Source organism: Ipomoea triloba, chromosome 1, assembly GCF_003576645.1.
Source record: "Ipomoea triloba cultivar NCNSP0323 chromosome 1, ASM357664v1".
NCBI lineage: Eukaryota > Viridiplantae > Streptophyta > Magnoliopsida > Solanales > Convolvulaceae > Ipomoea > Ipomoea triloba.
In genome coordinates, this window is record NC_044916.1 from 37976921 (window position 1) to 37990614 (window position 13694).

Genomic DNA, 13694 nt, shown 5'->3' on the forward strand with positions numbered 1-13694 from the left:
TTGTTACTTATGGGAGTTAATTGCTTTATCCATATGACTAGGTGTAAATTTTGCTCTTTTTTCAAGAAATATATTAAGAAATAAATCAACATCTTTTCATGCAAGACCAAACACTTGCCTTGGGATGAATGTGCGTTTGGTAACTAGTTCTAATATACATAGTAATTGATTCACTTTTTGGTCATGTTTGGTAAATGACTGTTAGCTTATTGGATTAAAGGGCATAACCGGTTGATAATATTAGCTGATGGTAGAAAAGTGTTTGGTAAATTAGTAGCGGTAGTGTAGTAGTAATAATAATAATAATAAAGAAAAAAAATAAAGAGTATTAACAGAGGAGCAAAATTATCGTTACACTAACAAATTTGTTCATCTTCTCCATCGAATTGCAATTCATGGGATACCCCATGAATTGCAATTACTCATTTAGAGAAAATTGCAATTATTTTCCACCAAACGGTATAATTATGACGCAATTGAACAATTTATTGAATTGTAATTTTTTGAAAACCAACAATAAGCTTCATTAAAAGTAGAGAGTAATCAAGTCTGAAATACAACTTGGCGAGATAGACTCCCACATGTAAAGGACATGGAAAGAACCAGCCGCCCGTGCAAGCATATGAGCCACGTGATTCGCTAACTTCTTAACATGACAGACAACAATGTCACCAATGTCCCTAGCAATTGACAGACATTGCTTTATAATTAAACAGCATAAGAAAAGTCTGTCGATAAAGAATTAAAATTACGACAAGAATTCAAACAGTTTGACTTAATAATGATATGTGAATATGTACGATCCTTGAGCCAAGTAAGTGTTTCCTTTACCGCCATGGACTTAGCTAGATATGGATCATGAGCACAAGTCAGCTGTCCAGCACATGCAGCCACAAAACTTCCTAGATGATCCCGTATTACAGCCCCAAACAACACTTTTCCATCCACAAGTGCAGCGTCTACATTACATTTTAAACGGCCTAACGGAGGAGGGAGCCAATTTGATATTATTAGAGAGGTGCTTTGATTAATAATTGGAGCAACACTATATGCATCTTTCTACAATATAATGAGGGATTCCACATGTGCTATAATCATAACCACTTACCAAGGTTTAGCATTCCAAACTTGGTCATTTCTTGCCCTCCATAATGACCAAAATAGTGCAGCCATTGGTGTTGCTCGATCACGATTAAGGTGGTTCAGTTCAAAAGACACAAACTCCACAAATGATAAGCCATTCAGTACATTGGTGTTCCCCCAAACCTGACATGCAACAGGACAAACCCAAAACACATGCTCAATTGTTTCCTAAACAGCATTGCAAAAAGAACAACCACCCCCTACTATGACCTGTTTAGTACGTAAAGTCTCCAGGACATGCAACACATATCTGACACACCGCCACAATAAGTTCTTAACATTGGCCGACACCTTCAAGTTCCACAACCTCTTCCAATCAGTAAAATCCAGTGTTTGTTCTTGTTGCATGTAGTCATGGGTGAGGAATTGGTACCCAGTGTGGACCGAATAGGACTCATGTAAATCAAACTTCCAACTCCATGAATCTGAAAAAGCTGGTGAGATAGGGGTGCGAAGAATACGAGGGATATCGTCGGTAACAAAAAGATCCCTTAAAAGTTCCTCATCCCAAGTACCATTTGATGTTTGCAGATTACTTACTCACACCTCTCTCTACTCCTTCACACAGGATGTAAATAATTGAGGATTATTATTGTCAATAAGCCATGGTTTATCTCAAACCAAAGTGTCCATGCCATTACCAATCCAACGAACAATTCCATGGCGTAACAAATCGTGGGCAGCAAGGATGCTAAGCCATAGATAACTGGGATTATGACCAATGGTGGCCTCCAAAAAGCATACATTCGGGTAATATCCAGCTTTGAAAAGACAGCTGGCAAGAGATGTGGGGTTCACAAGCAATAGTCAACCCTTCTTCGCTAAGAGAGCTACATTAAACTCATTGAATTGCAATTTATTTACACCCAAACACACCATTATTAGTTTTTTTTTTTTTAGATATTTAGCGGACTTCTCGTGGTCTCACACTCAGGTCTCACCTCGCTCCTTCTCGAATCCTGCTCTACGTTCTCCCGTTAGCCCCTCCCACCTTCCGGTGACATCTCCGATCGGGTAAGCTACGGAACCCTAAAACTTTTTGACCCCCTAGATGGTTAAGCTTCTCTGCACCCCATTCAATCAAAAGATTTGCTGATTAATGCTCCAATTCCATTTTTGGGTTTGCTTATTTTCCAACCGCATTGTTGAATCTGGGGTTGGAGTGTAGTAAAAATGGGAGTCATTTCTTTATTTATTTATTTATTTTTATTTTTTTATATATGTTTTCTTCTGGTGTTGCGGATTCTAGACCTCTAACTCTGGGTATACTGGAGTCGCAAACTTGTCCCGTTTCAATTAATTTTTGCTTTTTGAACGAGAAAGCCAGATTGCAGTGTATTGTTATCGGCTGTCAAATTTCTCTTGCGAAAGGCTGAAAGTTTGTATATTTATCAATAACTCATTATTCATAGCCTGCATATCACCATATTTGACCCAATACTTTTCTAATTTCTACCTTCTTATTTAGTAGGTGTCTACAGGAAGTTGCAGTTAACCTACAATACTCTAACACCGCATCCCTCACTCAAGTTTCAATTTGAGATGGTACATGAGTGCAAAATGTGTGCTATGCTTCTCAATCAAGTTAGCTTGATTTTCTACTCACTTGTAACACACTTGTTCGTGCCAGGTAACAGATTACTCCAATAATGAAAATGTTGCAAAACCTGAGACTGAAAGTGCCATCATGCCTAAAACTGAGGCTCTTGATTATGATTTGCCAGCAGAGAACATGTATCCACAACCTATGGGGGTATGGTGAATTGGTGACTATGGATTTATACTAATGCTTGTGAATTGCCTATGTGTGTCAAAGCATTGCAAATTAGTTATCCTCATGCTGATAAATTGGTTCTACTCTGCATTTCTGCAGAATGATGTTGGTAGTTCATCTGGCAGCAATGTAAGGTCATCCTTGCTTGCAATGGGGTTTTCACCATCACTTGTTGACAGAGCAATTGAAGAAAATGGTATGTCATGTGGAATCACACTTTTCAAAATCTTATTGCAACATGGCTGGGAAATGATTGCACATTTTTGCTGCTAAGATAAAGAGGGTTTATCTAACTGATCCTACTTAACCTGATAAGTATTGTACCAAGTTTGCTGCATTAATTCTTATATATACACTTAGGACATAATGCCATCTCATCTATTGTTTATCATTATCATTCTAATGAATTGTGGATAAGGAATATTTTTTTTCCAATATAGGTGATGACAATGTTGACTTATTACTGGAGACTCTTTTTACATATCCTGTAAGTGGCCCCACCTTTGCATGTTGCAATTTCCTTCAGTGGAAGCATTTAAGTTTTTTCCATTACGATGTTCAGTGATGCATTCTTTTGTATTGAATAGGATCTTAATAGATCAGATTCATCAGATTCTTTGGATAGCTTGTTTGGTGATGAGAAGGATCCAGTCAGCCTTGCCCATCGTGACTCTGAATTACCTATAAAAGAGGTGATTTGATGACTTTGTTTGTGCCTCAGAGCTTCTTTTTAATTTGGTTTCAGCATTACTCCTTTTTTTTTTTTTTTTTTGGTTTGTTTTTTTTTCTTAATTGACGTTGTCATTTTTTTGATAGGTAGCTAAAATGCTGTTGTCATATATGGTATTAAACTGACAACCTTTTTGTGGTTAACTTCATAATTGTGTGGTTGCCAATGAACCCAACATTAAAATAGATGCCTAAGATGATGACTAGAAAATTATGGTCCAATTCAAAGCTAATCTACTCGGTACCCACAAAGCATGAAATTGATTTGTACACCCACAGAATTTAGTAAATAACTTCTCTATTGTGGAAGCGCAATTAATGCTTCTCTTATGGCTAAACGCCTAAACCATAGAAGTATGTATAAGATGTAGACATAGTCTTTCCCTGGTGCCATATTTTCTGTGCTTGTTTGTATGTTCTGCTGCTAAAACTACAATATGCTGGGGCTGTTGGTACATTCTTTTTGTACAGATATTAGATGATTGCTTTTGGAATAAAAAGTAGAACCTTGTTGCCATTTACTAGCCAGTGCTTGTGTTATGCTATTTCTCTTGGCGGGTGTTGTTTGACTATAGTGGTGATGTATAGAAAAAAGAAAGTAGTGAAAATAATTTGATTTAACCTATTCTCTTGCAGGAGCTTGATATATGCGTAGTTAGAGATGAAAAGAAAGAATCCTTGTTAGCAATGGATTTTTCTTTAGATGAAGTCGAGTTTGCAATGAGTAAGCTTGGTATGTGTTAATTTCTGAAGTATCCTTTCTTGTGAAAGAATACACTTTTCATAGTAATATTCATCCATGGGTGTAATAACTGACATTCTCAAACCCGTGACCTCTAACATGATACGTGAGTCTGAGTTGAACTCTCTTGCTTTTATTTATCATTGTGCCTGTAACAGTTTATTTGCATTGAAATCAGCATGTATTATACACATATTACTTGCCATTTTTAAGTGCAAAATAAATATAATGGATATAGGAAGTGGGAAATCCTTATAATTAGGGGTGTGGATGAGCTGACCTGGCTTGTGATCTACTTGAGCTTGACCTTTTGTGCTTAGTCATTCAAGCTCAAGCCCAACCTTGATCCTTGTTATTTTCATTTGACCATGGGCTGAGATCTTAAAATTTGAGCTCAACTGTGCTGGACTTCAACTTGAGCTCTATAAACTTTTTAATGAGCCCTGACTGTGTGTTTGGCTATATTGCTATAATGCACCCCAAATTATCCTCTGGATAAATTATGTTATATCCTTATAGTCCATGAAAGGTATAGCACAATGCTACTAAACTACCGTAAGTGGCTTCAAAAGTCTCGAATCTTCTCCTTCCCATAAAGCTTCCCAGGACCCCATGCTTCTTACAACAGGCTTATTTGTGTGTTTTAAATCCTGTGTCTGATTCAATGTCCAATGTTATTCTCTTCATTTTGCATAACAGGCAGAGAAGCCCTTGTTACTGAACTTGTGGACTTCATTCTTGCTGCTCGAATTGCTGGAAATTTGGAAAGAGAACCAAATTTAGTCGATGCAAAAGAAAATGAGCAGGTTCTTTTTAATGATATAATAGTCATTCAGTTGATCAATTTGCTCTCACTGTTAAATCTTATTCCATATTACATTTAGAGTGTTCTTTTCCAATAAAAGGAAGGTTTTGGGTGCATTTAGTTTCTGGAAAAATGGAAAACAGAAAACAGAAAACAGAAAATATGATTTTTTTTTAGTACTGTTTTCCATTTTTCCATTTTTACAAATCTCCCTGGTTTTTAAAATTTTTTGCCATCTAGTTGGCTTTTCATGGAAATCTCCAAACATTTTATTCTGTAGAAATCCTCTCCATTTTCTATTTGTTAGAATGATAGGGGTCAGTTGGATTTCGAAGCTTTGGTGCCCTGGGGAGGATGAATTTGTCTGTGAAGTTCAAATTTTGAACTCAATTTGATTAAGGGACTCTAAAACAGGAGAGCCAGGGAGCTCTAAGATTGTCTGAATTATATTCCTACCCACTCCCATCTTAAATTGTGTTATAGCCATATGGGGAGAATAAAGTAAATAAAGCCTCCCTGTTTTTACATGCCATTATGACTGCACGCTGCTGTAAATTCTATTTCCCTTTTTCATTTTGTTGTCCTTTTCAGTGATAGTGAGGTATGCTTGTGGGGTTTGCTGGAAAAGGATATCCACAGCCTTGTGTGCAATTGTGCATGTAGAAGCATTTTCCAATGCATAAGATGACTGGAGAGGGTCATTTCTTTCAAAGATCTAATAAACAATGATATGATCTTTCTTAATCACTTCCAACTTCTTATATTATGTTAGCATAACACTCCATATTTTATTTCCTAATGTGTAAGAGTGCTGATGCGAATTCTGCTGTTCAGGAATTCATCACTGAAACCTTGTTTGGGACCATGGAGAAGACACTTAGACTGATTGAAATGGGTTTCTCTGAGAATGAGATTTCAACTGCTATTGAGAAGTATGGTGAGTAAACTAAATGGAAAACTTCATTGCCCATTGGATGAAGTCTGTGTTTTTTTGAAATACACATTACTTTACCTGCAGTTTCTTCTTCAATTAAATAATTTTTGCTGATTAGGTACAGTCTCTTTAATATTTTTTACATATTCAACTCTTCATGATGTGTGAAAGGTGTACTGGCCGACTAACTTGCCAGCTAGCTTTCCTGTCCCAATCTCAGTCAGGCATGCAAATTAGTGTTTCTTCTAATTTCAGTTTTTGTATTCTTATTTGTTTCAGGTTCAGAAATCCCTCTTGAAGAGCTTGCTGAATCAATTGTATCAGATAAGATTCCTAATAGCAGCATTAAAAGGGAAAAGGTATATGTTTACCTTAATCCTCAAATATTGGGGTTCTATTTTTCTGTTTTTCCATAAATTATTCAAGCATTGAACCTGCATGGCTGCATGAGCCCTTCATCTAGCATAATGCTCATGGTACCTTTAATCTAAGTCACTTTTGTTCTTTCCTGTACTTTCCTCTATTTTACTACCCAGTTGTCAGGGGTCTGTGTTGAAATTACTACCAAGTCATTTACTTCCCAACACTCACTGCCATGAAGCATAATCAGCCCCATATCTGTTTGATGGAATATGCCTTTTACTTGTATGGACATTTTTTTATCACATAAAATTCCGCAAGCTTCTCCAATCAGCCTTAATTTTTTTTTTATTTTTTTATTTAAAAAAAAAAAATTTATATCATCATCCACTTCCCATAAAATAGAAATGAAGTGCACTTCAAAAGTGCATGCACTTGTGGTGCTTAACCTGAGCCTTTATTATTCCTTTCCTATACAAAATATAAATTGCTTTCTTTTATCTGCTGGTATCTCTTGGCAGTACTTCTTGACCTCCCTTGGCACAAATAGTTCAAGTGCTCGAAGCAGGTGTAGACCTTTGAGTATTGCGAGTCATGATGGTTTAGGTGGTCATTGTTTTGATCCACTGGCTGTTAAAAGAGAAGAGCCCACTTCAGAAACCTATTATGAATCCTCAGATTTGGACTTACTGCAGAAGTTCAGAGGGAAACGCCCAAAAGAAGAATATATCGATCAATCAAGCAATTTGAAAAGGCCAAAACAAGAGTATGATGAAGGCTTCAGTAGTTCTCTTGGGCCAGAGTGGGAGGAAACTAACTTTAGAAATTTTCCACCTTTCAGCAGGGCTTGTTCTTCAGTTTCTAAAAGAAGGGTTCCCCATAAAGCAAGACTGCTGGAAAATGTTGCAGCACCAAGAATGTCTATGCCTAGTTCATGTAGGAGCCTTGATCGAATGGTGGCTAAACCTCCCTATTTCTTTTATGGAACCATCATGAATTTATCTCATGATACTTGGGTCAAAATATCACAATTTTTGTATGCAATTGAACCAGAATTTGTTAATACTCAATCATTCTCAGCCCTCAGCCGGAGAGAAGGATATGTGCATAATCTTCCTACTGGACCTAGATTTCACATTCTTCCAAAGCCACCAATGACCATTCAGGAAGTGATGCCCCATACATCAAAATGGTGGCCATCATGGGATACAAGGAAGCAGCTCAGTTACATCAATGCCGAGACAAGTGGGATCTCTCAAGTACGTGATAGGATTGAAAGAATATTAGCTGATTCCAGAGGACTTGTTTCGGCAGAAAGACAGAAAGACATCATCCGTCAGTGTGAGACATTGAATCTTGTTTGGGTTGGGAGAAATAGATTGGGCCCAATAGAGGCAGAAAATGTGGAGAGCATTCTCGGATATCCAATAAATCACACCCGAACTGCTGGTTTGAGCTTGATGGATAGGCTCCAGGTGCTAAAACACTGCGTCCAGATTGACACATTGGCATATCATCTATCCATCTTGAAATCTCTGTATCCAGGAGGATTGAAAATGCTGTCTATTTACAACGGAATTGGTGGGGCAGAAATTGCTTTGCATCGGCTTGGAATTGAGCTAAAAGTAGTGGTGTGTGTGGAAGCTTCAGAATCAAAGAGAAGAATTCTTAAACAGTGGTGGGAAAGTTCAGGACAGAAGGGAGAGTTGGTGCAGATTGAAGATGTTCAGAAGCTAGCTAGTAACAGACTTGAAGTTTTGGTCCAAAAGTATGGGGGGTTTGATTTCATCATATGCCAGAACCCTTGCACTTATGCTCTAAAAAGTAGTGTGGCTGCAGACTTTGATGGTCCCGCAGGTTTAGATTTCACAATGTTCTATGAGTTTGTACGCGTCTTGCAACGAGTAAGGAGTAAAATGGAGAGGAACCAATGAGGGTAGAGTAAGAATGAGATGTAAAATTGAACAGCATGCATGTCATGTATCATGTTTGTGTAGTTAAATTGTATCAGTAGTGTAGGTTGTGGAGAGAATTGAATGTAATAATGTAGATCCGCAGCAGCAGGGGAAGGAAGGATGAGTAATGTGGATGTTGTTACTTACTCTGTCGGTAGGTAGGTATAATATTATATTATGAATTGAGTAATTGACACATTGTGATAGAGTCAGGATTACTAAAATAATGTGACAACGAGAGTATGTGTGATATAGTCAGTATTACTAAAAAAAAATATATGAATGAATAATCTAATAGGATTAGAAAGAAAAAGAGGAGAGAAATGAATAAATGGTTAGACCAAAGTCAAAATGAATGATGAATCCTTGACGTGTACGCGGTTCCGCCGTTTCTCCAATTTAATAATAATAATAATTGAAATTGATTACTACAACTCACTCCGTACATACATTAACGCCGTAGCATGTCCAGTGAGCGGCTGAAAATTGGAAAAATGGGAATGGGGGTAGCATAGCGATAGTAGTACGTAAAAGGATGTGACAGCGAGAAAGGGTACATTGTATTGTATAGTATATTAGTAAAAGGGAAGAAGATACAGACAATAGAAACAGAAAATCGGCTCTAAGCAGAAGCTTTGTTACTCCTCTTGGAGAAAGCTTACTGGGAATGGAAGGTTTACTCAATGAAACTGATGTAGGAGGTGAATAAGGAGTGTGAAATGGTACCTTCAGACAACTTCTATGATTCCTATTCAAAGTGTGTGTAGGGTTGCAGGGATTCTAGGAGGAAATTGGCATAGTTGAAGGTTAATTGACAAAAATAATAGTTAGAGTTTCATAATTAACAAAAATAATAGTTGAGGATTAAATCAATATTTTCGCCGTACATAAAAAAAAAAAATTGATATCTTATTGTATCTCTAAAATTTTAATTTTGGTTATCCTTATTAGTTAGTAAGAGAAATCATAAATAACAATGTGTTTCACAAGTATTTTGTGAGTCTCAGTGAGTGTGAGAGGACAAAGATGGATGGATCGGAGAAGCTGGTTAGATGTTTCCTCTCCTCACAGGGCCGCCAGCTACTCATGTTCTGTCTATCTATTATTATTAATTTATTATTATCCATCCCCTCCCGCCGACCTCATTCCCAGTTTTCTTCTGCTGCATTACTTACATATATATATACATGGAAACATATTAGCCCCTCCATTCCATCATTGAAATCAATCAATCAATCTTAGCTTGATGCTGTACTGGCCTTGAGGCTTGAACACAACAACAAACTATCTACTTCCTTTAATTTACATTTGCAGATTTACTCCCATTGTCTTCCAATAACTAGCAACACTTATTTTCATTTCAGTTTTGCTTCTCCATCGTGTTTTTGATTTGATTTGTTTCAACTTGCAATGCGGATTCCTTCGCACTCGCATCTCTCCCCTCTCTCTATGGATGCTACCTAAATCCAACTTCTTCTTCTTCTTCTACATGCACTGCAATTAGCTAGCTAGCATAGCCATTCACATTTCACTGTGAACAACAACTTACACCATACCCTAAACCCTAATAATGGAAGAGACCTTTGTTCCCTTTCGTGGAGTCAAAAATGACCTCAAAGGGAGGCTACTCTGCTATAAACAAGACTGGACTGGTGGCTTAAGGGCTGGCTTCAGGTACGCGCATCTTTTGAATTTTTTAAACCCCTCCCTCCCTCGCTCGCTACTAAAGCTTTCAAATTGATGTTTTATTTAGGATTTTAGCCCCCACCACATACATATTTTTTGCTTCTGCGATCCCAGTTATCTCCTTTGGTGAGCAGCTGGAAAGAAATACTGGTATGTTTTTACTTCTTAGTTCCCTTGTATAGCATAGGCATATGCAGTTTTTGTTGACATTTTGTTTTTGGACAGATGGGCTAATCACAGCAGTTCAAACCTTAGCTTCCACTGCACTTTGTGGAATTATACATTCTATCATTGGGGGCCAGCCACTACTAATTCTTGGGGTAGCGGAACCAACTGTGCTCATGTATACATTCATGTACAACTTCGCTAAAGATAGACCTGATCTGGGGGGCTCAAAACTATTTCTAGCGTGGACTGCCTGGTATTTTTTCTGCTTAATTCATTAGACTTGGTTTGCTTGCCAAAGCTCTGTTCATTCGTGTAATACCCCGCCTGCTTTTCATTCTCTTTTAAATCACAGGGTCTGTGTTTGGAGTGCAATCTTGCTGTTCCTTTTGGCTATCCTAGGAGCTTGTTCCATTATTAATAGGTTTACTCGTCTTGCTGGAGAGTTATTTGGCCTACTAATTGCAATGCTTTTCATGCAACAGGCAATTAAAGTAATTAAGAGAAACACTACATAACTTGGCTTCCTGTTTCATTAATTTTTCATTTGTTTTTAATATACAATTTTGTTTTAGCTCTGTGATATTATTATTGATTAAGGCCTCTGGTGGATATAGGGACTTGTTGATGAGTTCCGCTTACCAGAACGAGAAAACCCAAATTTAACCAAGTACCAGCCTTCATGGAGGTTTGCCAATGGTATGTTTGCTTTGGTTCTTTCTTTTGGTCTTCTGCTCACTGCACTAAGGAGCCGAAAAGCAAGATCTTGGCGATATGGATCAGGTGAGCTTGTTGCATTCCACATCCTTCTACTCAACTCAAGTCGTAAACAATTAACACCAGTCTCTGAATGTCCGTTAGCAGTCACGCTGAACTCCTCAATTTCAACTAGTTTCGTTTCTACCTCTGCTTCTTTTCCAGGTAGTCTTCGAGGATTAATTGCGGATTATGGTGTTCCATTGATGGTTCTCATATGGACAGCTGTCTCTTACATACCCAGTCAAAGTGTTCCAAACGGAGTTCCAAGGCGGCTCTTCAGCCCAAATCCATGGTCATTAGGTGCATATGAGAATTGGACAGTCATGAAGGCATGTCAAACAACATTTTCCATACTAGTTTGTTTCTGCTTCTACAGAGGTGTCTTGTGTCCTACTATTACTAAACCTTCAACTTGAACAGGATATGCTAAATGTCCCGGTTCTTTACATAGTTGGGGCTTTTATTCCAGCAACTATGGTAGCGGTGCTCTATTACTTTGATCACAGCGTGGCATCACAACTTGCTCAGCAAAGTGAATTCAACCTGAGGAAGCCAGCTTCCTATCATTATGATTTACTTCTGTTGGGTTTCATGGTAAGAAGCAAAGGCTAGCTGGTCTCTGCTGCAGCCTCCCCACTTTGTTTTTTTGTTTTTGTTTGTTTGTTTGTTTGTTTGTTTTTTTTTGTTTGTTTTTGTTTTTTTTTTGTTTGTTTTTGTTTTTTTGTTTTTTTTTTTTAAATATTATTTATTCTTGCGTCAAGCATATAGGATGATCACATAATTTTTTGCTATGGCAGGTCTTGATTTGTGGTCTCCTTGGGATTCCGCCATCAAATGGTGTCATCCCACAGTCGCCAATGCATACTAAAAGTTTGGCTACACTGAAGCACCAGGTAGGAATTAATAGAGAGTCAGATAAGGGCTCTTCTTTAATTTCATATGAGCTTGTTGGATAAAGCAACTCAGTGCATTGGTGTTTATACAGTTGCTGCGTAATCGACTTGTTGCAACAGCACGGAAATGTATGAACGAGAATGGGAGCTTAGCACAAGTGTATGATCGTATGCAAGAAGCTTATCAACACATGCAAACTCCACTGAATTACCAACAACCATCAGCTCAGGTGAGACCAGATATGATTGAGGTGGATAATCAGTATATTCTGAGAAATAACTCCATTAACACTAATTATTTATGGACAGGGCTTAAAAGAGCTCAAAGATCCAACCCTCCAACCACCGTCGAACAATGGGAATGGGAATACTAACGCACCATTAGATGAGACAGTTTTCGATGTCGAGAAGAATATCGATGATTTATTGCCAGTAGAAGTAAAAGAGCAACGGCTGAGTAACTTGCTGCAGTCAACAATGGTGGGAGGATGTGTTGCTGCCATGCCACTTATCAAAATGATTCCAACCTCAGTACTTTGGGGCTATTTTGCATTCATGGCAATTGAAAGCTTGCCAGGAAACCAATTCTGGGAGCGGATCTTACTACTTTGCACAGCCCCAAGCAGAAGATACAAGTAATCATTAGTTTACATTTCACAAACGCTATCTAATCCTTGGACTTTCTTACTCTGATAACTTATCTTAATTTTTGGTAGAGTTCTGGAGGACTATCATGCGACGTTCGTGGAATCCGTGCCTTTCAAGACAATTGCTCTTTTTACTATTTTCCAAACTGCTTACTTACTTGTTTGCTTTGGGATCACATGGATCCCCATTGCTGGGGTTTTGTTTCCACTAATGATCATGCTCCTTGTTCCTGTAAGACAATTCCTGTTGCCCAAGTTTTTCAAAGGGGCACATCTTCAAGAATTAGATGCTTCAGAATATGAAGAGTTGCCAGCGCTACCACTCAGCATGACTAGATCAGTAAGTTGTCCTTTAAGTGAAAATAGCCTTGTTGGCTGTGATATGAATAGAAATTTAACATTGTTGCTTCTATATACGGTTGTTTTGTTGACCAGGAAAGCCGGATGTTCTCAAGATCAGTGTCATTTGCAGATGATAAGATAGTTTCAAGATCAGGCTCGTTTGCAGATGATAGGATATATTCAAGATCAGGTTCGTTTGCAGATAATAAGGAGATTATGGATGGAATGGTGACAAGAAGTAGGGGTGAGCTTCGACGTTTGTGCAGCAGCTGCAATGGCACACCGGGCAGGGATTCTGCTAGTCCAAGAGGAGGAGTCTCAGAAAAAGAAAAGATACACATAAACAGCCCTCGTGTGAGCGAACTAAGAGGGGAACACAGTCCTCGTTTAGGAGGAAAAGGACCATTTAGTCCCAGGTCAGGTGAAGCAAGACGCTCAAACTTGGGAAAAAACGACCACCCCCATTGTGATAAAGATGTTGAACAACCCTAATCTAGAGTGGAACACCGAACACCAATATATGCGGGTAGGTCAGGTCCGGCATCTATAAAAATTATTCCTTCATTTTTATTTTACCCATGAAAAACACGATTAATCATTCAATTGTCTGAATTATTCTGGCAAACACTCAACTTGTATTTTCTTCGTATATTACATTCTCTTTAATCATTCAATTATTCTGTGGCTAACTTGTATTATAATTGTGTGCATTCCTGTAGTTACTAACATACATGAATTAAAATGCATCGCAGAAATTACA

At 38.0% G+C, this 13694-nt stretch overlaps 2 protein-coding genes across 5 annotated transcripts; both read left to right on the top strand.

The window, feature by feature from the left end:
• The first annotated feature begins 2000 nt into the window (after window positions 1-2000).
• On the top strand, window positions 2001-8640 carry LOC116016103 (probable inactive DNA (cytosine-5)-methyltransferase DRM3). Of its 4 annotated transcripts, none has more exons than XM_031256275.1 (11): window positions 2001-2157; window positions 2615-2688; window positions 2774-2896; window positions 3017-3113; window positions 3358-3404; window positions 3505-3609; window positions 4283-4379; window positions 5088-5194; window positions 6028-6130; window positions 6407-6486; window positions 7009-8640. In XM_031256275.1, the coding sequence occupies exons 2-11, from the start codon at window positions 2686-2688 to the stop codon at window positions 8419-8421; spliced, it is 2175 nt and encodes a 724-aa protein (XP_031112135.1). In that variant the 5' UTR covers window positions 2001-2157; window positions 2615-2685; the 3' UTR covers window positions 8422-8640. The 4 variants fall into 4 exon arrangements, with proteins under 4 accessions (XP_031112135.1, XP_031112128.1, XP_031112132.1 ...); XM_031256268.1 differs by having other exon boundaries at window positions 2615-2687; window positions 2767-2896; XM_031256272.1 differs by having other exon boundaries at window positions 2006-2157; window positions 2612-2687; window positions 2767-2896.
• An 827-nt stretch (window positions 8641-9467) lies between these two features.
• Window positions 9468-13623, top strand: LOC116016099 (boron transporter 1-like). The gene is made up of 12 exons (XM_031256264.1): window positions 9468-10116; window positions 10196-10278; window positions 10354-10549; window positions 10649-10787; window positions 10911-11076; window positions 11215-11381; window positions 11473-11646; window positions 11850-11945; window positions 12038-12175; window positions 12255-12580; window positions 12662-12932; window positions 13028-13623. Exons 1-12 carry the CDS (start codon window positions 10013-10015, stop codon window positions 13424-13426), a joined length of 2259 nt encoding a protein of 752 aa, XP_031112124.1. The 5' UTR covers window positions 9468-10012; the 3' UTR covers window positions 13427-13623.
• Window positions 13624-13694: the final 71 nt, after the last annotated feature.